Here is a 23,963-nt window from a genome sequence, read left to right on the forward strand (position 1 = left end):
CTCCTTTTCACGGCGGCCAAAAGCTGTATCCCTCTTCTCTGGAAACAGTCACAACCTCCCACGGTGGCTATGTGGCTACGGAAAGTAGCAAGTATCAACTAAATGGAAGATCTTGTGGCTACAGAACGGGGCACTAGGGAGAAGTTCCTCAAACTATGGCATTACTGGCATGAGTTCAGTTTTTCCGCGGAATACAAAGACTTGGTTGCTTAGATTGCTACAGGTGGATAGGTTGGCCATCTCCCCCCTCCCCTCCTCCCTTCCCTTCCCCCCCCCCTCTTTTTCCCTCTAACTTCCCCCCTTCTTTGCTCTACTCTCCTTTTCCCCTCTCCCCCTGGGCATACGTTTGCCTGTTACTTCTAGACGACTGCGAGGATATCGGGCCGCCCGGATTGCTCCTATCTTTCTCCGTACCCCGGCCATGTGATAGAGGTCGGTGGAGGGTGAGGCCTCTCTGGGAGCCTGGCTTCTCGTTGCGATTTTCTTTGACATCTTCTATATTATTTATCACTTTGCGGTCCTATGTATTGAGGTTCGCTTTTGTTTCCTCTTGAGTTATCTGTTTAGGTTTTGTATATGGACCTGTACCATTACTCTTGCCTGTATTATATGCCTACTCCTCTTTTAATAAACATTGAATTTATTAAAAAAAAAAAAAAAAAAAGAAATCCTTCTGTAACCAATGCCATCAGTAGGTTTTGCAACAATAAGGTTGTGCAGGTCTTGAGAGAGCTCTTTGCTTTTACCCATAAAGGGATGTTTCTTGTGTGACACCTTGGTAATGAGACACCTTTTTATAGGCCATCAGTTGAGACTGAACCAGCTGATAATTTGATGATTTCTTTATGCCCTTGCAAACAACTGTACATCCAGAACCTGTGCATCCCTGTGCCGGTAAAAGATGGCCCCGGATGCATGATTACGCCCCATGTGAATGGGCCCTTAGGATGAGAGTTCAAGAACCCACAGAGGTATGCTTGAATAGCTCTGTTGTCTACAGCAGGGGTCTCTAAACAGCAGCCCGAAAGCCGGATGCGGCTCTTTGCTAGCATTTATCCGGCCCTTGGGGCACTATTCTTCCATATGATATAAGGTACTATTCCTCCCACTGACACCAACAATGGGGCATTACGCCTCCTCCTATTGGTCGCTAACATTGAGGTCATGTTTACTCTTACTGATGCTGGGCCTGGTACATTTTCTACTGTGAATGGCCACAATCCACCCCCCCCCCCCCCTTAAAGTCTAAAAGACAGAAAATTGGCACTTTGTTTGAAAAGTTTGGAGACCCCTGGTCTGGAGAAACGGAAATGTCTAAGCCAGGGGTCTCTGAACTTTCTAAACAAAGGGCCAGTTTTTTCGGTCCTTCAAACTTAAGGAGGGCCAGACTGTGGCTATTGGAAACAGCAAAGGTTCCGACATCAGTGGGGAAAAAATTGCCCCATCTTTGGTGTCATTGGGAGCAATTGTGTCCCATTGTTGGTGTCATTGGGAGAAGTTGTGCCCCATCAGAGAGGGGACACCCAGCCACTACTCTCCTACCAGAGAGGACGACACCTCATGCCCCATCATTGGTATCATTGGGAGGAATTGTGACCCATCATTGGTGTCATTGGGAGGAATTGTGCCCCATCGTTGGGAAAAAAACTGTGCCCCATCGTTGGGAAAAAAACTGTGCCCCATCGTTGGGAAAAACTGTGCCCCATCGTTGGGAAAAACTGTGCCCCATCGTTGGGAAAAACTGTGCCCCATCGTTGGGATCATTGGGAGGAATAGTGTCCCATCATTGGTGTCATTGGGAGGAATTGTGCCCCATCATTGGTGTCATTGGGAGGAATTGTGCCCCATCATTGGTGTCATTGGGAAGATTTTGTCACCATTGGGAGAAATTGTGCCCCAACATTGGTATCATTGGGAGGATTTTGTCCCATCATTGGTTTCATTGGGAGGAATTGTGCCCTATCGTTGGGCCTCATTGCTGGTTTCATTGGGAGAAATTGTGTCCCATTATTGGTGTTATTGGAAGAAATTGTGCCCCATTATTGGTGTCACTGGGCCCCATTGCTGGTGTCATTAAGATAAATTTTTGGTGTCATTGTGCCTTATATCTGGTGTCATTGGGTGAAACTGTACCCCATTATTGGTGTCCTTGGGAGGAATTGTGCCCCATAATTCCTGTCACTGGCCCCCATTTCTGGTGTCATTGGGAGGCATTGTGACCCTTTGTTGGTGTTATTGGGAGGAATTGTGCCCCGGCAGGGTCCGTGGTGCCGATATAATTGTATTACATGCTGTTTTTTGATCTTTTAAATGTGAGTGTAATGGGTGAGGGGGGGGGAATTTAATAAAGAAGTGCATTTTGTATCCAGCGGTACTTCTCTATGTGCCTTTTTTTTTACTCCCTCCCATGCACTGCATCTATGGAGGTTATCACAGCCGTGAGTAGGGCTCTCGGAGCTCGAATATCTGGATGGTCCGGACGTGATTGCAATATCCTTGCAGGCTATTATTATAGCGGGATCTGGTAAGCGTGTCCATCTTGGCTGTTTTACACATGGTGAGGTGGTGGGACATAGTGTCAGCTTTGGTTCCACACCAGAGATTTACCCCCCCACTGTGATCCCGCAAGAACTCTGCTTGTGACGGACCTTTTCCACTATTGACTTTTCTCTATTTATTTGTGACATATGTGATTTTAGAGATTTTTATTCAGACTAAGTTTTACTATGGTCTTAGCGCTGCTTGTGTATATTTATTAAGATTCTTCATGATTGATATGCACTTTATTATTGTGCCCTTATATTGTTGTCAGTGGGGGGATTGGTGCCCCATTATTGGTATCAGTGGATGAAATAGTGCATCAAAACATTAAAAGGCACTGACTAAAAGCAAGCAAAGGGCCGCATTCCACTCATTACAGGATAGAGTATAGAATATTGCTATGATGCAGAGGTCAGCAGCAAGAACCATTGAGAGCTGTGCGGCACCCAGGAGGGAAACACTCCAGGAAGTGTCAGTTTTCCAGTAGACTTTAAGAGACAATTTCTACTGAATAGAGCAATGTTCAGAAGCAAGGACACTCCAAAAGGCATTTACTGTCTCCTTTTACAGGTATGCCTTTTATGGGGACCTTTACTACAGTGGCAGCACCACTTTAAGTAGCAGGCAGGAAAATCACTGGGCTACGTGTGTGAAACTGAAATCTCCTTTAAAAAAAGCCAGCAACATCCAATCTTGCAAAATAAAAAAATAATAAACTTCGCTCCCGCCTGCAAGGCCTCACCTTGTTCCTGGTCACCTGCATTGAGTAAGAGTTCGTCATTCTGCCGCTTGAGCTCGGTGATGTACTTATAGGCCTGTTCCAGAATCATGTTCTTACTCTGAAGATAAGAGAAAAATAAAAAAAATAGATGTAAAACATACAATATAAAAAGGACATATACATTTTATTCAACGAATACAAATATGAAAATATTGATGGAAAAAAAAAATGTATGTATGTATGTATATATATATATATTTCTAAATAAACACACACACACACACACACACACATCTATATTCTACACATTACTGTACAGGGAGTGCAGAATTATTAGGCAAATGAGTATTTTGACCACATCATCCCCTTTATGCATGTTGTCTTACTTCAAGCTGTATAGGCTTGAAAGCCTACTACCAATTAAGCATATTAGGTGATGTGCATCTCTGTAATGAGAAGGGGTGTGGTCTAATGACATCAACACCCTATATCAGGTGTGCATAATTATTAGGCAACTTCCTTTCCTTGGGCAAAATGGGTCAAAAGAAGGACTTGACAGGCTCAGAAAAGTCAAAAATAGTGAGATATCTTGCAGAGGGATGCAGCACTCTTAAAATTGCAAAGCTTCTGAAGAGTGATCATCGAACAATCAAGCATTTCATTCAAAATAGTCAACAGGGTCGCAAGAAGTGTGTGGAAAAACCAAGGCGCAAAATAACAGCCCATGAACTGTGAAAAGTCAAGCGTGCAGCTGCCAAGATGCCACTTGCCACCAGTTTGGCCATATTTCAGAGCTGCAACATCACTGGAGTGCCCAAAAGCACAAGGTGTGCAATACTCGGAGACATGGCCAAGGTAAGAAAGGCTGAAAGACGACCACCACTGAACAAGACACACAAGCTGAAATGTCAAGACTGGGCCAAGAAATATCTCAAGACTGATTTTTCAAATTTTTTTATGGACTGATGAAATGAGAGTGAGTCTTGATGGGCCAGATGGATGGGCCCGTGGCTGGATTGGTAAAGGGCAGAGAGCTCCAGTCCGACTCAGACGCCAGCAAGGTGGAGGTGGAGTACTGGTTTGGGCTGGTATCATCAAAGATGAGCTTGTGGGGCCTTTTCGGGTTGAGGATGGAGTCAAGCTCAACTCCCAGTCCTACTGCCAGTTTCTGGAAGACACCTTCTTCAAGCAGTGGTACAGGACGAAGTCTGCATCCTTCAAGAAAAAACGGAATTTTTGTAAAATCTTACCTGTAAAATTCCTTTCTCTGAGTCCTCCGACAGTCGCCGCCCCTTCATATTCGTCACCAATGGGTTATTGACCTTTGCTCCGTAGGAGTGGCTAGACAACAGAATATGTTAATATCAAAGCTTTTAGCATACCCCACCCCCAGGGGGTGGTCCCCTCAGTCAATACCCTCCTGCTTCCTGCATTCCAACCTCAGTTTCAGTAGCATAGCAGTAGAGTACATAAACAAAACCCCAAAAGAGGGGCGGGGGCGGCGACTGTCGGAGGACTCAGAGAAAGGAATTTTACATGTAAGATTTTACAAAAATTCAGTTTTCTCTTACGTCCTCCGACAGTCGCCGCCCCTTCATATTCGTCACCAATGGGACGTCCCAAAGCAGTGTAGACATGAGGGGTGGGAAAAAAGCAGCCGCGCCTAAGGCAACGCAATACCCACATCAGAGAAAGGAACCTTACCAAAGGAAGGAAACCAACTGGGCAACATGAAAAAAACTTGTTCAACAGGAGCAACAACCCAGGAAAGAACAAGTAACCCAGGAGTAAAAATACCCCAACAGCCAAGGACCCAAACCAGGGACCCTAAGGCACTGCCGCACTAAGAACTTTGCGGCCAAAGGAAGCATCTGCCGATGCCTGAACATCCCCCTTGTAGAATTTTGAAAAGGTGTGAACGGACGACCAAGTCGTCGCATTACACACCTGGGCCACAGAAGCCCGATGATGACAGGCCCAAGACGCACTCAGAGATCTTGTAGAGTGCGCCTTCACAGGCATGGGGGGAACTTTCCCCTTCAAAGCATAGGCCTGCTCAATGGTCTGTCTGATCCATTTGGCGATGGTAGAAGCCGACGCCGCCATGCCCTTCCGAGGTCCCTCTGGAAGGACAAATAGAGAATCCGTCTTGCGAAAGGATCCAGTCGACGACAGGTAAACCCTGATCGCCCGAACAACATCCAAGGAATGCAAAGCCACTTCCTTTGGATGTTTAGGCTTTGCGCAAAGCGAAGGTAGAACAATGTCCTCATTGAGGTGAAATTCTGAGATCCTCTTCGGAAGGAAAGACGGGTTAGGACGCAAGACCACCTTATCCAAATGAACCACCAAATACGGAGATCTGCAGGACAAGGCAGCCAGCTCCGACACCCTACGAGCCGAGGAGATTGCCACCAAAAAGGCGACCTTCTTAGACAACATAGACAGCGAGATCTCCCTGATTTTTTCAAAGGGAGCATGTTGCAACACGGACAGAACAAGATTCAAGTCCCATGGAGGCAAAGGCTCCCTCCTAGGAGGGACCAGATGCCGCACCCCTTGAACAAAGGTGCCAACTAAAGAATTAGACGCCACAGGGCGCTGAAAGAGAGCGGCCAGAGCAGAAATCTGACCCTTAATCGTGGCCAACGCCAAACGCTGGTCCACGCCCGTTTGAAGAAAAGCCAACCCCCCTTGATACTGAGTATGAACGAGGGGAATACCCCCTGGACTCACACCAGGCAAAATAGGCCTTCCAAGTACGGTAGTAAACCTTCCCCAAAGAGGACTTTCTAGCCTCAATCAAGGTGTGAATGACCTCAGGGGATAGACCCCTATCCTTCAGGATCTGGGTTTCAACAGCCAGGCCGTCAAAGCCAGTGACTGTAAAGCAGGATGAAATATCGGCCCTTGAGACAGGAGATCGTCTCGAAGAGGCAGACGCCACGGCGCGTCGACCGCCAGATTCACGAGGTCTGCGTACCAAGACCGGCGAGGCCAGTCTGGTGCCACCAGAATCACCGTTTTCGGTTCCGAGACCAACCTCCGAAGGAACCTGGACAGCAGCTGAATAGGTGGAAAGGCATACAGCAGCTGAATAGGTGGAAAGGCATACATCAGACGATACTGATGCCAGGGCGCCACCAACGCGTCTGAGGCGTCTGCCTGAGGATCGCGCATTCTTGCCACGAACCTTTCCACCTTGTTGTTCAGACGAGACGCGAACAGGTCCACATCTGGGGACCCCCACTTCTCGCACAACATCCGAAAGACATCCGGGTGAAGGGACCATTCTCCCTGGTCCAGGGTCTGGCGGCTCAGATAATCCGCCTGCCAGTTTTCCACCCCCGGAATGTGAACAGCAGATATCGTCGGGACGTGCGTCTCGGCCCAAGACAGAATGTCGGCCACTTCCCGAGCCGCTTGGGCACTCCTGGTGCCCCCTTGGTGGTTGATGTAGGCCACCGCTGTGGCATTGTCCGTCTGCACCCGAACCAGACGGCCCTGCAGCCTGTCCAACCAACGCCGAAGGCAGAGATTTATTGCTCGCAATTCCAGAATGTTGATCGGAAGGGAGGACTCCTCCTCCGACCAAGTTCCCTGGGCAGACAGAACGCCCAGAACACCACCCCAGCCCGACAGGCTGGCATCCGTGGTGATCACAGTCCACGAGCAAGGGCGAAAGGACTTGCCCCCCGACACCGCCGGGGACTGGAGCCACCACAGAAGGTCCCTTCTGGTGCGATGACTCAACGAAATCCGGAGATCCAGAGATTGTGGTCGTCCGTCCCACCTGGCCAGAATCTCCCTTTGGAGACCCCGCGTGTGAAACTGGGCAAAGGGTATCGCCTCGAAAGCCGAGACCATCAGTCCCAGACACCTCATGCATGTCCGGAGGGACGAACACTGAACGTCCCTGAGGAACCCGACTTCTTCTTGAAGCTTCCGGAGCTTGTCTTCCGGCAGGAAGACCTTCGCCTGAACAGAGTCTAGGATCATTCCCAGGTAAGGGAGATGAACCGATGGACACAGCGTCGACTTTGGAAAATTTATCGTCCAACCGAACTCTTGCAGAGTCTGCATCGTGACGGACAGGTCGTTCACCAGGCCCTGACTGGTCGCAGACCGAACCAGAATGTCGTCCAGATACCCCAGGATCGAGATGCCCTGGGCTCTCAACATAGCCAGAACCGGCGCAAGCACCTTGGTGAAAACCCGCAGAGCCGAGGCGAGACCAAAGGGCAACGCCACGAACTGGAAGTGATCCTCCGCAATGGCGAATCGAAGGTACTGCTGGTGACCCTCGAAAATGGGAATGTGAAGGTACGCATCCTTCAAGTCGATGGAGGCCATGAATTCCCCCGGAACCAGGGCAGCCACCACCGAGCGCAGGGATTCCATGCGGAACTTGCGAACCCGCACAAAGCGGTTCAGAGCTTTCAAGTCCAGAAACGGACGTACCTTGCCCTCCTTTCTGGGCACAGTGAACAGATTTGAATAGAACCCCCGAAATCTGTCCCGATGAGGCACCGGAATCACCACTCCCTGAGCCCGCAGGTCCTGCACCGCCAGGTGCAGATCCCGCAAGCGCTCCTGAGACAGCTGAAGATTTGAGGGGAAAAAAATCTGCCCGCCGGCCGAGAGAGAAACTCGATCTTGTATCCAGATCGAACGATTTCCTGAACCCACCTGTCCCGAACGCGGGCCAGCCAGGGTTGAAGAAAACCGAGCAAACGTCCCCCCACCCCAGAACTGGGTGAGGGCGCCCCTTCAGGCCGCATTGTTATGGGTAGCGGACCCGGACTGGCCGGACTTTTGCTTACCTGCCCACGGCTTCTTCTGGGAGCCTTGTCCCTTGAAGGGCTTACCCTTACAGTGCGACCGAAAGGCACGAAAGGACCCCTGAGAGGGCCTAAACGAAGCATTCTTCTTACCGCGAACAAACTTAGACTTGTGAGACTGGGGCAAAAGAGTACTCTTACCCCCAGAAACACCCTTGATCAGAGTATCCAAGGATTCGCCAAAAAGGCGAGAGCCCGCTTAAGGCAAATTAGCCAAAGTCTTGCGAGAAGATTGGTCAACAGACCAACATTTCAGCCATATCAAGCGACGGTTCAATACCGCCACACTGGAAAGACGCGCAGCCAAAGGGACCATATCTAGGTCCGCATCACACAAATACATGACACCCTGATGAATCTGATCCACCATAGCCAATGTCGACGGCGAAGCAGAGTCAGCAACCAGAGCGCGCCTGAGCACCTGCGTCCAATCGGCAATAGCCTGGGCTGCCATAATGGAAGCAAAAATAGGCTTCAGCATAGAGCCCGCAACCGTATAAGAGTGACGGGCCAGAGACTCCAATCTCCTGTCCGTAGGGTCCCGGAACACCGGGGTATCCTCAGCAGGAATCGCAGTGGATTTATTCAAAATCGCCACTGCGTGATCCACCTGAGGCGGCACACACCAACGCTCATCAGTAGCCGGTGTAAAAGGATAACGCAGCTTGAACCTATGCGGCACAGCAAAAGGTTTCTTTATGTTGCGCCATTGCTCCTCAACAGCGCGCTGAAATTCAGTAGAGCAAGGAAAAACCTGCGACATTTTGCGTTTTCTCTGTGTCCCATAAGAGGACATCAAAAGCAGGAGGACATGGTTCATCCTCCAAATGCAGCGTTTGTTTGATAGAAGCAACCAACTCATCCATGATTGCAAGCTCTTCGGACGAGCCAGGGGGAGAATTATCAACCCCTTCCACCTCAGCCTCCCCTTCAGACCCCGCAAGGTCTAAAGAAGAACGAGACCCTGAGAAGGGCACACCAGCCATAGCATCCCCATCACCCTCTGAATCAGAGGAAATGGACACCCTGGGCCTTTTCGTGGAACGATCAGCCACCAGCATCTGCACCTGAGCAGCAAGGTTAGCCACAATAGCAGCCAAATCAGCCCCCTCAGGGGAAGCAGCAGCAGCCCCCTGGCCCCCTACCAAGGAGGGAGGAAACTTGCTTTCCTGAGAATCCATGCCCCAGTAACTTAGGAAAAAAAGAAGTACTGCCCCTTTAAGGTCGCGGCGATCGCCCACCGCACTCACAGAAACACACTGACCCACTGGGCTAGGAATACAAAGGCAAGGAATACAGGAATGGAAGGTAAAACCTGGAGAGGTCACACAGGCTGCTGCTTCATTGATCGCTGTCCTCAGAGCAAAAGGAAGTGATGTGAGACCGACCGCCCTCATAAAGCCCATGTAAAGCTACACAAACATGGCCGCCGGCCGAGGCTATAGAGGCAGAAAACACTGACATGTGGCCCGCGCGATCGCCGCCAAAACGGCGCTCTCACCACACAGGGACGGTCACCACAAAATCGTCACAAAAAAATGGCGGACCGCAGTAGCGGCCGCCGCACAGTATGCCCACAACATGTCTTACACAAGCATGTCCTTCACAGCACACAGCATGTCACACAGCCTGTTACACAGAGCAGAGCAGGAGAGCCCCCCCCCTTGCAGCCCACAGAGAGCAGCTATACTGACAGGGAGCTCAGCATTATGCACAGACATGCAGAGTCCCAGACTGACACCCAAGACAGACAGGTCCCCACACAGAAATACACTTACCATCCGGATGGCGTAGGGAGCCTGCACAAGCGATCAAACCGCTGCACCAAGGACAGGGAGAGTCGCAGCCAGGAAGCAGAGGAATTGCGGTGCGAAACCGCATGGCGTCCAGTGAGGTAGCCACCTCACCGCAGCATCCCTGCAGCGGACAGGGATGGGTCGTTCATATCTGCCAGGGAAACCTAGCTGAACGCTCGATGGCAGGCTGGGAAGCCACTGGCCCTGAACCCCGGATAACCAGGGAGGCCAGCCCGAGACCCAGCACCGCATGATCATCTTCATCAAAAGACCTGACTAGAGCTGAAAATAAACAGCTAAGTAAAGAAAGAGAAAAAAACTCCAAATAAAATCAAAAAGAGAGAAGAAGCTGAGGCTGAAAAGCCCCAGCACAGGAAACGTCTAACCTACTCCTGAGCTAGACAAATGAAACTGAGGTTGGAATGCAGGAAGCAGGAGGGTATTGACTGAGGGGACCACCCCCTAGGGGTGGGGTATGCTAAAAGCTTTGATATTAACATATTCTGTTGTCTAGCCACTCCTACGGAGAAAAGGTCAATAACCCATTGGTGACGAATATGAAGGGGCGGCGACTGTCGGAGGATGTAAGAGAAACATGATTTTCATGCAGGACAATGCTCCATCACACGCGTCCAAGTACTCCACAGCGTGGCTGGCAAGAAAGGGTATAAAAGAAGAAAAGCTAATGACATGGCCTCCTTGTTCACCTGATCTGAACCCCATTGAGAACCTGTGGTCCATCATCAAATGTGAGATTTACAAGGAGGGAAAACAGTACACCTCTCTGAACAGTGTCTGTGAGGCTGTGGTTGCTGCTGCACGCAATGTTGATGGTGAACAGATCAAAACACTGACAGAATCCATGGATGGCAGGCTTTTGAGTGTCCTTGCAAAGAAAGGTGGCTATATTGGTCACTGATTTGTTTTTGAATGTCAGAAATGTATATTTGTGAATGTTGAGATGTTATATTGGTTACACTGGTAAAAATAAATAATTGAAATGGGTATACTGTATATTTGATTTTTGTTAAGTTGCCTAATAATTATGCACAGTAATAGTCACCTGCACACACAGATATCCCCCTAAAATAGCTAAAACTAAAAACAAACTAAAAACTACTTCCAAAAATACTCAGCTTTGATATTAATGAGTTTTTTGGGTTCATTGAGAACATGGTTGTTGTTCAATAATAAAATGAATCCTCAAAAATACTCATTTGCCTAATAATTCTGCACTCCCTGTATATGTATGTATATATAATGTTTTTGTATTAGAGCTGCACGGTTATGGATAAAATGAAAATCACAATTTTTTTGCTTAGAATAAAGATCACGATTCTCGGCGTAACATCATCATTTACATTATACATAAAAATTGGGCTAACTTTACTGTTTAATGAATTTAAAAAAAAAAAAAAACTAAAGTGCGTTTTTTCCCCAAAAAACTGCGTTTGAAAGGATTGCGCAAATACAGTGTAACATAAAAGATAGCAGATTGCAACGATCGCCATTTTGTTCTCTAGGGTCTCTGCTAAAAAAAAAAAAAAAAAAAAAAAATTATATTATATTATAATATATATATATATATATATATATATATATATATATATATATATATATATATATATATATATATAATATAAATATAAAATGTTTGGGGGTTCCAAGTAATTTTCTAGCAAAAAAATACAGATTTTAACTGTCAGAAAAAGGTTTAGTCTTTATGAGGTTAAACTGCCCTCACTTACAGACGGAAGTTCATTCCTTTGATCTAAAAGAACGAAATGATACATTGTAAAGCATTGTGTTCATAGTTATCTATTGGGTTGGTGAAATTCTCGCGCTGTCACTCTATATGAATCCTAAATTCCTTTAAAGCTGCAGGTACTGTTATTGGTAACCTACGCAATTCAGAAATTTATAACAGGGGGGAGTACCGCGCTTAAAAGGTGCTTAGTGCATGTTATTCATACTAATTACATTTAATAATTTACTTTCAGTGCTTTCAAATGTTTATAATAAAATCCCTTGTGCTAAAATTATATAGATATTCTCCAGTGCATAAAATTATATAAATATTCTCCAGTGCATCAAATTTAAAAAAAATTCTCATTAATAAATAAAATATTTCTTACAAGTGATGTAAATATGTGCTATAAACAATCCTTAAATATATCAAAATTTGTTAAAATAAAGTGCCAGTGATAAATTATGTGCTTATAAGTTTCCAATAATTAAATAATTCAAAAGTGAAAAAGTGCCAAAGTGTCCTTATATATATAAATAAAATGGTGTATATTCAGACGCCTTTTCTTTCAAAATTCATGCAGGTGCTCTTCCATGCAGTGGCCACTAGGTGTCCTAAGCGCTCACCTCAATTGGCTTTATAACCAGCTTTGTATGGTATCATATGTAATGTTTCCTCCTTTTTCTATGGTTGATGGGTCCGGTCACTAATTCTCACACTTATCCCTTTTACCACGATATTCCAGGGGGTGTATGTGGAGCCTTTGAATCTCCAAAATAAATGGGGCCACAATAGTGAGGTACCGTTTGGTGATTTTATTAAAAGAGATTAAAATAACAGACTCACATTTTCCTTCGTCTTTGCCAATGCATAACAATTGTAATGTCGCTACGTCACTTCCGGTTTGGCGTCCTACGCGTTACGCTGCGTGCCCACACAGCTTCTTCCAGGGATCCCTGGAAGAAGCTGTGTGGGCACGCAGCGTAACGCGTAGGACGCCAAACCGGAAGTGACGTAGCGACATTACAATTGTTATGCATTGGCAAAGACGAAGGAAAATGTGAGTCTGTTATTTTAATCTCTTTTAATAAAATCACCAAACGGTACCTCACTATTGTGGCCCCATTTATTTTGGAGATTCAAAGGCTCCACATACACCCCCTGGAATATCGTGGTAAAAGGGATAAGTGTGAGAATTAGTGACCGGACCCATCAACCATAGAAAAAGGAGGAAACATTACATATGATACCATACAAAGCTGGTTATAAAGCCAATTGAGGTGAGCGCTTAGGACACCTAGTGGCCACTGCATGGAAGAGCACCTGCATAGTTATCTAGTAGCCTTAGAGTCCATTCAGACTAGCGCGACTTGTCAGGCGACTTGGTCGCCTGACAAGTCGCAGTCGGTCGCTCACCATTGTGTAATACAGGACCCGTTCTAATAGGAGCGACACAAGTCCTGTACTACTTTGGGGCGACCTGGAGGCGACTTGCATTGACTTCAATTATATGACAGGTCGCCCCACAAAGTCGTGTCGCGCCAGTCTGAATGGGCTAACAACATTGATAAACATTTGCCAGAGGCTTTTTTTTTTTTTTTTTGACAGCTGTGAATGAGCAGAGAAAAGCTCTGTAAGAATCAAGGACATGCCGTTTTAAGATCGTGAGGGGGTGAATTGAAATCGTGATTTTTTTAAACAATTAATCTTGCAGCTCTAAATATTATATATATATATATATTTTTTTTTTAATGAAAAAATACAAACAATCATTAACCACTTTACCGCTGAGTACCGTAGTACTACTGCGGCAAAGTGGCTCTTGTAGGTCTGACGACGTAGACCTACGTCGCCAGACTCCTCCCCCTGTAGGCGCGCTCCTGCTGTTTTCATTCACAGCGGGAGTCGGGCCAGGGGAGGAGCAGCGGCGATCGCCGCTGCTCTGCCCCGATCGTCGGGGAATCCAGTTTGGAGATCCGCCCGCTTGTGTAAACAGAGCAGGCGGATCTCCTCAGTGACAGGGAGTGACAGATCAGAGTGTTCAGCATAGCTGGACATCCGATCTGTCCCTGTCTCACAAAGTCACCTCCCCCCCACATGTCAGTAAGCACCAGGCATACATTAACCCCTCCCTCTCCAATAAAATTAACCCCTTCCCTGCCAGTGTCATTTTTACAGTAACAGTGCATATTTATAGCACCGATTACTGCAGTAATGTCACTGGTACCCCCAAAAGTGTCAAAAATGTCAGTCAAGGGTCCGATCTGTCCGCCGCAATGTCGCAGTCCCGCAAAAAAAAAAAAAAAAAAAAAAACGCAGATCGCCGCCATTACTCGTTAAAAAAAAACCCACCAAAAATGACATAAATCTTTCCCTTAGTTAGTAAACGCAATAACTTTTGCGCAAACCAATCAAAATACGCTTATTGCGATTTTTTTTAACAAACATGGGTAGCAGAAAACAAATTGGCCAAAAATAAAAAAAAAATTGGTTTTTACATCTTTTTTGGGGGGAATTTCATATAAAAAAATGTTAAAAATATTGTTATTTTTTCAAAATAAACACTCTTTTTTTGTTTATAGCGCAAAAAGTAAAAATCGCACAGGTGATCAAATACCACCAAAAGAAAGCTCTGTTTGTGGGAAAAAAAAGGACGTAAATTTCGTTTGGGTACGGCGTCGCATGACCGCGCAATTGTCAGTTAAATTCGCACAGCGCCGAATCGCAAAAAGTGGCCCAGACGTAAGACAGCAAAATGCTCTAGTGGTAAAGTGGTTAAATTCACCAATAGTGCATAAATCAGCGTTTAAAAAAATTGACTGCTGTCATTTAATTTTTGTGAAGTATGTACTTTCTTTTGGTGTGTGTGTGTGTGTGTGTGTGTGTGTGTGTGGGGTGGGGGGGGGGGGGGGGGGGAGTAGCCTTGGTGTGTGTGTGTGTGTGTGTGTGTGTGTGTGTGGGGGGGGGTAGCCTTGGTGTGTGTGGGGAGGGCCTTACCTATTTTTTTTATGTACTTCTTTATTACTATTGACATGGTTTCTCTGTAGATACTTGGTCATTAATATCTCCGGAGGAAATGAACATTTGACGAAATGTGTCGAGATGCATAACGCGGCTTGATAATCTCTGCTTTCATTTTTAATGGTATGCGACAGCAGTCAATTATTTTCATTACCAATTTCTGCATGATGTATTTAATGGTGGTCTGTATTTTTCAGCCATATTTTAATATTTATATACAGTACGTTGAATAAAATTTTTATGGAATTTTATATTGTATTTTTTTTTTTTTGGATAAGGCATACCTCCTTAAAAGTCTCATGGGCAGTTTATTTTATTGTATGAATACCTATATGATGAACTTATTTCCCAATAATTAACTGGTTTATTAAAATAGATAAAAAAAAAAGGAACAATATTTCCTCGCAATGCAATAGCTAAAGCATAAAAGGAAAAATAAAAAGGCAAATATTACAGCATGGAACTCTGCAAGTCTGAATAAAAGCAAATCTCTTGCACATAATTGCCTCTCCTTCACCTGCCTGATTTTCTGGGAGTAAAGAAGCTCTGTGTAAGCCATGAGGTGCTCCCATTAGAGCTTTCACAAGGCTGAGGTACTTCTCCCATGTGACAGCACTGGGGCAACTGCCAAGTAGCAGCATCACTTGGACCTCCATCTCAGCAAGCACTTGCTCTGGATTTGCTCGGGGGAGGTTGAACAGTGTCAAGGGAGTGAAGCAAAGGTTGATTAATGCCTTTCCCCAGCAGAAAACCTGTTGTGTTACCCTGCATGGACAAACCAAGTTGACCTTTCATAAAGAATAACATAACATTACACCCATATCCAGTGTTTCCTGCATTTCCTTACAGATGTTTTACAATGCAGTAAGATCAGCGGAGGAATTAGATTCTCATAGGAGCGCAAACTCTACTGTAAACTGCACATGGGAGGGAGCTAGGTTGCATGCTCCTTATTAGAATGCAATGCCTGACGATCGGAGGTGGAGATGAGGCGGTGATGCTTGCGCTGGGGACTGGCTGCAAATACAGATCATTAGCACAGAGACTCCTATTAAAACCCTATCAGTAAGTGGAAAGTGACTGCATGTGGCGGCAGGCTATATCCCGTCCCACCCCGGTCTGTGGAAAAATGGTCTTCCACACAGCCACTTCCAGGTGCCAAAAAAGGTTGCGGACCCCCGCTTTAGGCTCCATACTGGTGCGACTTGTCACGCAACTGTGGACATCAAAGTCGCATGACAAATTATTCACCATGTTTTCCAATGGTAAACATTTATATATGTGCGACTGAAAGTTGCAGCGACTTCAAAGTAGTTCATGCACTACTTTGGTCTGACTTTAATGCAACGGTGAGGGCTGTAGACTTTACGGATAACCCTCAGAAGTTGCATAAAAGTCATACCTGAATGTTATACAAATGCAACAGTTGTCCATTACCACTGGTCAAAGCCAAAGTTGTATCCAAGTTGCACCAATCCAAAGTTGCATCAAAGTTGCACTCCAAAGTCAGCACAACTTTGAAGTTGTAAAAGTGTGAATGGAGCCTTACCCTCCCTGGCGGTCTGATTATGTCCAGATTTCTGTGCGAATAGCGGTACATTGTTTTGTATTGAAATCTGTTGTTTTATATTTTAAAACTCACCTTCCCCTGCGATCCCCCGCCGTCCTCAACCCGTCGTCCTCGGCAGATGCCTGCACCCGTCTTCCGGTTCCCTTCCCTGCGAGCGTTGCGACGCAAGGGGAGGAACCGGCGGCAAATTCAAAAATTTAAATACACCAAATGAGATGATAGAAAGCTGTGATCCTAACGGATTACACTGTATCATCCCATTTCACCACAGGATTTCCCCTGGTGACTTTTCCAGTGCACTGCCTGTGCTTTTCCAGTTCTTTGTGCCTGGAAAATAGAGAACGAACATGGCGTCCAAGAAGCGTTCTTTTTGCGCAAAAGCGCTTTTTGACGAACTGGAAAACAGTGGCAGCGGGAAAATTGGTCATCGGGTATCGGGTACGGAAAGTGACGACAGCGACGATTCTGATGTCTCTTTCTGGCACATTGCTTGTGGAATTTGGGAAGAATATCAAATGATTCTTCAGAATTTCCATCGGAGCGATGTGCCAGAAAGAGACATCAGAATCGTCGCTGTCCTCACTTTCCCTACCTGATGACGAATTTTACCACAAATCGCTATCGCTCAGTTCTTCAAGTAACTCAGTTTCGCTGTCGCTGTTTTCCAGTCTAAAAGTGCTTTTGCGCAAAAAGAACGCTTTTTGGACGTCATGGTCGTTCTCTATTTTCCAGGCACAAAGAACTGGAAAAGCACAGGCAGGGCACTGGAAAAGTCACCAGGTGAAATCCTGTGGTGAAATGGGATGATACAGTGTAATCTGTTAGGATCACAGCTTTCTATCCTCTCATTTGGTGTATTTACATTTTTGAATTGGCCGCCGGTTCCACCCCCCTGCGTCGTAACGCTCACAGGGAGGGGAACTGGAAGACAGGTGCCGGCATCGGCCGAGCACACAGGGGGAGGACGGCGGAGATGAGGGCGGGGGATCGTAGGGGAAGGTGAGTGTGATTCTTGGGTAATCCCGAATGTGGCTCGGGGTTACCGCTTTTGGTACTGAGAATTAACCCCCGAGCCACACTCGGGATTACCGCCAGGGAGGTTAAGGTTCAGACCCATTCACTCTGACAAGCAAGGATGGCTCGGAAAGAAGATATACCTGTTTTAGTGCTGGAGAACATGGGATTAGATCCCCGATCCTGTTGATTCCTGAGTTGATCTTCTTCTTCCTATGTCTCTCCACTGAAAATATAAGAAAAACAGTTAGAAAGAAAAGGAATCATTAAGAACTTTACATTTGGACGTGCCCAGCAATATAGGCCTTTGGTCACAACTTTTACATGACTGGGTGGGCTCCCCTCTCCAACTAGACCCCAAGCCCTGCCTGCTTGGTCTTCTCAATCCAGATACATTTTTAACCATATTTCTTCATAAGACGTTTTTTTTAGCGCCAGAAAAGTTCTTGCACGCTCTTGGATGCAGCCAACCCTGCCCCCCATTCCAATCGAGGTTAATTCTACTCTTCCCTACAAAAAGTTGGTTTTCCTCCATATGGGATGTCCCAAGTACAATAAAATATGGGACAGGTAGTTCTCATTTCCCGATACATGTCTGATTTTTTTGTTACTGCAAGTGCCTACCATATTAGGTTTTATTGAGCCTATAGGTGTAACCCTATAGTTTACTTGAAACTAACCACTTAACGATCGCCCTATAGCAGATGTACTGCTACAGGATGACCGTTCTGTGCAGAATCATGTATATATATATACACTGAAGCTGATCAGTGGGTGCCAGCCAATGGATGTCCGCTGGCACCCGCCGATCATCGAGAAGAGAGGCTGGTCGGAGCTTTGCGTATGTAAACAATGCACAGCTCCGACCTGACAAGGGGAAGGGATGGATTTCCAGCAATAAAATCCAGCACATCCCCGATTAAAAACAGCACACAGTACACAAACACTGGTTAGGTACACATTAAACCCTTTGATTACCCCTTGATGTTTAACACCTTCCCCCTTGTTTAACCCCTTCCCAGACTCAGAAGCTCTGCCTATGTAAAAATGACAGTGCTCCGTTCTGACAGGGGAGGGGGGGGGTGATGGATTTTGTGTCCCTGCAAAGCAGGGAATGAAAATATATCACTGCCCTTAGTAAAAGCAGCACATACAATATACACAAACACCGGCTAGGCACAGAGTTAATTCTTTGTTCTCCCCAAATCCTTCTTCTGCCTTTAAAAGCATTCAAAACACCAAGATCTGTGTTTTTGAATGCCTTCGATTTTTAAAAACTTGCGCCGATGGTTTACGAATAAGCCGGAAGTGATGTCATGCCATCTCTTCCGGTTTCCTGGTATGATAAGCCGATCCTGGCTTTGCACGTGCCGGCTGGTCGGTCGCGTCTCCCAGTGGGATGGGAGAGTCTGAGCGGGGGAATGTCCCCTCCCGTCACTTGTAATAGCAATAGAGGGGCTAGTAAGCCGCTCCGATTGCTATTACAAGAGAGACGACCGCCGGCTTTAAAAAACAATACCAGGGTGTTGCCCCTGCCTAGCGGGTTACCTGAATGAACATTTATTAGAAGGAGCGCCAGGTCAAATGGATATCCATCGTGTTTTAAGGTAAGAAAATACTTCTCTCCCCCCCACTTCCCCCACAGAAGCAGTTGCACTGAGTTATAGGGACATGATTGAGAGCCAAAAAAACTGCACAGGGGTGGTGAAGGGACCGGCCCTCAAGGAGATGAGGAGAAGAAAATTATCAGGTCCCCAGGGCAGGAAACAATAACTCCAAATGCAAGAAACTGACTGAATAGGAGAATGGAGTGAATAGAAGAAAGGGTGGGTAAGGTGGATGTCATTGCAAGCAACATTATTACATTACTGAGCAAGACCTAATAAAAGGAGCAGTGCTTTCTGGCCCCCGAAACGTGCAAAAGGTCTTTTAGTGCCAAGTAATAAGCCTTTGACTGGCGCTCCTTATATTGATGTAGCAGCATCACAGGAAATTTTCAAAAACATTTTTTGGCATTTTGTATTTATTAACAAGCAAGGGAAATTTCTGGTTTTCTTTCCTTTGGATCAGTGGTCTCCTAACTGTGACCCAGGGGACATATACGGCCCTTTGCTGGCTTTTATCCTGCCCTTGGGGCACTTTTTTTCCCCCACTGATTTTAGACACAATCCTGCCAACTGACACCAACAACAGGGCACCATTCCTCCCAGTTCCCGGCGAAGGGAGGGGAGGGGGGGGGGGGGGGACTATTCCTCCCAGTGATACCAACGATGGGGGGGGAATACTCCTCCCAGTGATACCAACCATGGGGGGGGGGGGGGGGGGGGGGACTACTCGTCCCAGTGATACTATTCATCCCAGTGATACCAATGATGGAGGGGGGGGGGGCGGGGGAAACTATTCGTCCCAGTGATACCAACGATGGGGGGGGGGGGGGGGGGGACTATTCGTCCCAGTGATACCAACGATGGGGGGGACTATTCGTCCCAGTGATACCAACGATGGGGGGGACTATTCGTCCCAGTGATACCAACGATGAGGGAGTATACCTCCCAGTAATACCAACGATGGGGGACTACTCCTCCCAGTGATACCAACGATGGGGGACTATTCCTCCCAGTGATACCAACGATGGGGGACTATTCCTCCCAGTGATACCAACGATGGAGGACTATTCCTCCCAATGTTACCAATAATGGGGCACTATTCCTCCCCCTTATACCAAATGTAGCGATGTTTACTCTCACTGATACCATAGTCCAGCTCCCCCTAAATTTTGAAGGCCAATTACCTGGCCCTTTGTTTAGAATGTTTGGAGACCCCTGCTTTATACAGTGAAAAGAGTGGTTATTTAAAAAAAAAAAAAAAAAGGGATGAAAAAAAATTATTTTGGGTACAGTGTCACATGATATGGTAATAGGTAGAATCTTTTCCTCATATTGGCTCATGGGAAAGGGGTGGGTCAACCTAATTTACACTACAACAGCTGCTACCCGTCATCCCGTGAGGATCTGCTGAACCATAGAGTCACTTCAGGGTGCAAGTCATACATTTATCCAAGATCTAAAGGATTTTTGGTTAGGACACCTATGATCCAAAGCACAAAAACATTCTGAAGAGTAGATTAAACTCACCCTCATTGTGGCTCTCCCGGTTTTTCTTCCTACGGTAACAAAAACACAGAAAAACATGATCAGTAATGGACCCAAAAAAAAAAAAAAGCTAAACTAATTTTTTTTTTTCAAATTGGGCAATTTATGCCTAGAGGCCTCTCTGGCAAAGTGGTTGTAAAGCCAAAACTTGTACCTTAATGCATTCCCTGTATAAACCACTTGCCTACTGGACACTCTCACCCCTTTCCTGCCTATGACAACATTTTCAGTTATCAGCACTGTCACATTTTGAATGACAATTGCTCGGTCATGCAACACTACACCCATATGAAATTTTCATCATTTTTATCACACTTTAAGTTTTCTTTTGGTGGCATTTAATCATTATTCTGTTTTGTATTTATTGCTAAACAAACGAAAAAAAGTTTTAAAAATTAAAAACACAAAACGTTTTTCTTAGTTTCGGTTGTCAAATTTTGCAAACAGGTAATTTTTCTCCTCACATTTGTGGGCTGATGGGGCTGCACTGATATGCACCACAAATGAGCACTGACAGGCAGTCACTGATTGGCAGTACTGAAAAGAAAAAAAACAGAACAAATGCACAAGGGCAGTCTGATCAAGGGGAGCTTTTCATGACCATATAATGCAAATTAGTGTATGCAACCCGGTGCCACTCGGGTCAGGGACATAAAAATGAATAGTGAATAATATTTCATAATAATATAACTGTACAGAAATCAAAGATGTAAAAAAGTTTTCTAAATAGCCACCGTAAATATAAATAAAGCAATGCAAAAAATAGACTGGTTCATAATTAAAATTATCCAAAGTAAAAATATATAACCCCTAAGATACAGTAATGCATAAATGCATTATTTTGAACAAAAATGAAAGAGTGAAGGAGAGGAACAAATATTCAGTCCCTCCGCATTTTAGGCAACACCACAATGGGGAGCTGTCTGGTTCGAGGGTCTTTGGCATTGCGGCCATAGGCAGAGATCAGGATAGCGGCAGGAGGCTCCTGAAATTGTGTAAGAGGGAGACCTACTGGATCTTCACTCTGGGAACTCTTATACCTGGGGGACTCAATGAGGACCTTAAGATACATGGAGTCATTTAGGGATTATGTCTATATGAGGGGTCTGGTTAGTCCACCCCTTTTATCCAGCTATGATTTCCAATCTCTGCGTATTAAGTACCTCAGATATGGATGGTTTTACATGCAACTATGGACGGGTGAGAATTTCCTCAAACCAGTCGATTCTTTCACATATACTGTAGATACCTGCAATGTTCTATAAACCGAACTGCCTAGCTCTAGCTTTTAGGGGTGGTTGAGTTTCTTGGGTTTGGTTTCTGGTTTCTCTCCCAATTTGCTCTTGTGTGTTCACAGAGTGATATAGAGAGGTAACCTATCCATTCTTTTGTGGAGAAATTGTGGCATCATATACCCGTCACTTACAGATAACTAAAAGAATCAATTAGTGGTTATTAGATTAGTGTCCTCCCATATCAGGGTGGAACTTATTCTGCTATACGATTATTACTATTATTAATATTGATTTTAATTACTGTATCTTTTAGGGGTTATATATTTTTACTTTAGTTCATAATTTAAAATTATCCGGTCAATTTTGCAGTACGTTTTTACATTTATATTTATGGTGGCAATTTTGACAATTTGTTCCATCTTTGATTTTTGTACAGTTTTATTATTATTATGAATTATTATTCACTATATTTTTTATGTACCTTACCCAAGTGGCACCACGTTGCATTATACCAAATGCACTCACCTGGAACGCAGGAGGCAGCCCGGAAATGACGTGGGCGGAAGGGACGTTCGTAGCCTGGAATGCAGGGGGCGGCCCGGAAATGACGCGGGCGGAAGTGAGGTCAGTAGCCTGGAACATAGGAGGCGGCCCGGAAATGACGCGGGTGGAAGTGACATCAGTAGCCTGGAATGCAGGAGGCGGCCAGGAAATGACGCGGGCAGAAGTGAGGTCAGTGGCTTGGAATGCAGGAAATGGCCCGGAAATGACGCAGGCAGAAGTGATGTCAGTGGCTTGGAATGCAGGAAATGGCCCGGAAATGACGTGGACGGAAGTGATGTTAGTGGCCTGGAACGCAGGAGTTGGCCGCACTTCCTTGGTTTTGATTTACTTTAAGTGGAGTTCCACCCATTTTAATAACTTGGATTACATATATGTACGTAATCCCCTTTAAAACTACTTTTACCAATGGAAACTTTTTATTTGCTAGGAAATACTTTATTTTTCTTCTTTATTCATCCTCACTTCCAGGTCCGGCCGCCGATCACGTCATTCGGCGATTCGCAAGGGCTGCTGGGATGTATCTCATGGGATGAAATCTCGCATTATTACACAGGAGTCCTGAGCTGTACTCGTATGTATTGGATGGAGTCCATGCCCCACCCCGCCTCCTCTCAGTGAGCTGTACTCAGATGTATTGGATTGAGTCCATGCTCCGCCCCTGCTCCACCTCCTCTCAGTGAGCGCGGACTGAAAGCATTATATCACGTAGAGCTCACTGAGAAGAGGCGGGGCGGAGCATGGACTCAATCCAATACATACAGTACGGCTCAGGACACCTGTGTAATAATGCGAGATTTCATCCCAGCAGCCAGGGCGAATGGCCAAATTACTTAATCGCCGATCCGCGGCCGGAACCGGAAGTGAGGATGAATAAAGAAGAAAAAAATGTATTTCCTAGCAAAAAAAAAAGTTTCCATTGGTAAAAGTAGTTTTAAAGGGGATTACATACATCTACAGTAAAGTTATTAAAATGGGTGGAACTCCACTTTAATATGCCTTGAGGTTGCATACCAACACTGTGTGGGTTGACACCATAGGATGATACACCCATTTAGGAGGGGCTAATCCTGGATTACACCTCCTTTGCATTGTGTCTGGTTCTATAAACTCAAAGGCTGTGGTACAGTTTAGTTGGCTCTGAGGAAGAGGCAGGACCTCGAAACGGGTCAGCCAGTCATATTGAAGACATTTTACCTGCTATGCGATCGTTTTGATGCTATAACATGGAAATTGATGTGTCTTTGTCGAACCTATGTTTGCGAGTATGAATTTGAATGTTTACTTAATAAAGCCATTTTTATTAAGGATAATGCGCTAGGCCGGTGCGCCCTCTGTATATTTCTTGATTCCAGTATATACAGATATCTCTCCCCCCACCCCGTCTTTGAGAGGGCAGCGAGGTGGCAATTATCCTGGGTGGACAAGAATAAGAGTATAAGAGCCTAGAGTGATACCTTTGTGAAACCACCTGTGTGGTGTTTTGTATTCGTTGGAGAGAATTAACTGAAAAAACACCTGTAAAGATTCCCTGAGTCTTTAAATGGTCTCTCAGTCTGGTTCAGTAGGTAACACAATTATGGGGAAGACTGCTGATTTGACAGTTGTCCAGAAAACAGTCACTGACACACTCCACAAGGAGGGTAAGTCGTCACAAAAGGTCAAAGCTAAAGAAGCTGGCTGTTCACAGAGTGCTGTAGCCAAGCATATTAGAAACCGAAAAAAAAAAAATTATATACATAAATAATAATAATATATATATAT

General features: G+C 45.6%; 1 protein-coding gene across 1 annotated transcript in view; it reads right to left on the bottom strand.

Annotated features, from left to right (window-relative positions):
* Window positions 1-23,963, bottom strand: part of USF3 (upstream transcription factor family member 3) — a 69,557-nt gene that overhangs the window by 11,733 nt on the left and 33,861 nt on the right. Inside the window, exons 4-6 of the mRNA XM_082246225.1 lie at window positions 20,386-20,414; window positions 17,395-17,477; window positions 3,284-3,380 (exon numbers count right to left, since the gene is read on the bottom strand). Of these exons, the coding sequence (XP_082102351.1) occupies window positions 3,284-3,380; window positions 17,395-17,477; window positions 20,386-20,414 (209 nt within the window). The remainder of the gene's footprint in view (window positions 1-3,283; window positions 3,381-17,394; window positions 17,478-20,385; window positions 20,415-23,963) is intronic.

The sequence above is a fragment of the Pelophylax lessonae genome (assembly GCF_965119305.1).
Source record: "Pelophylax lessonae genome assembly, chromosome: 2".
Lineage (NCBI taxonomy): Eukaryota > Metazoa > Chordata > Amphibia > Anura > Ranidae > Pelophylax > Pelophylax lessonae.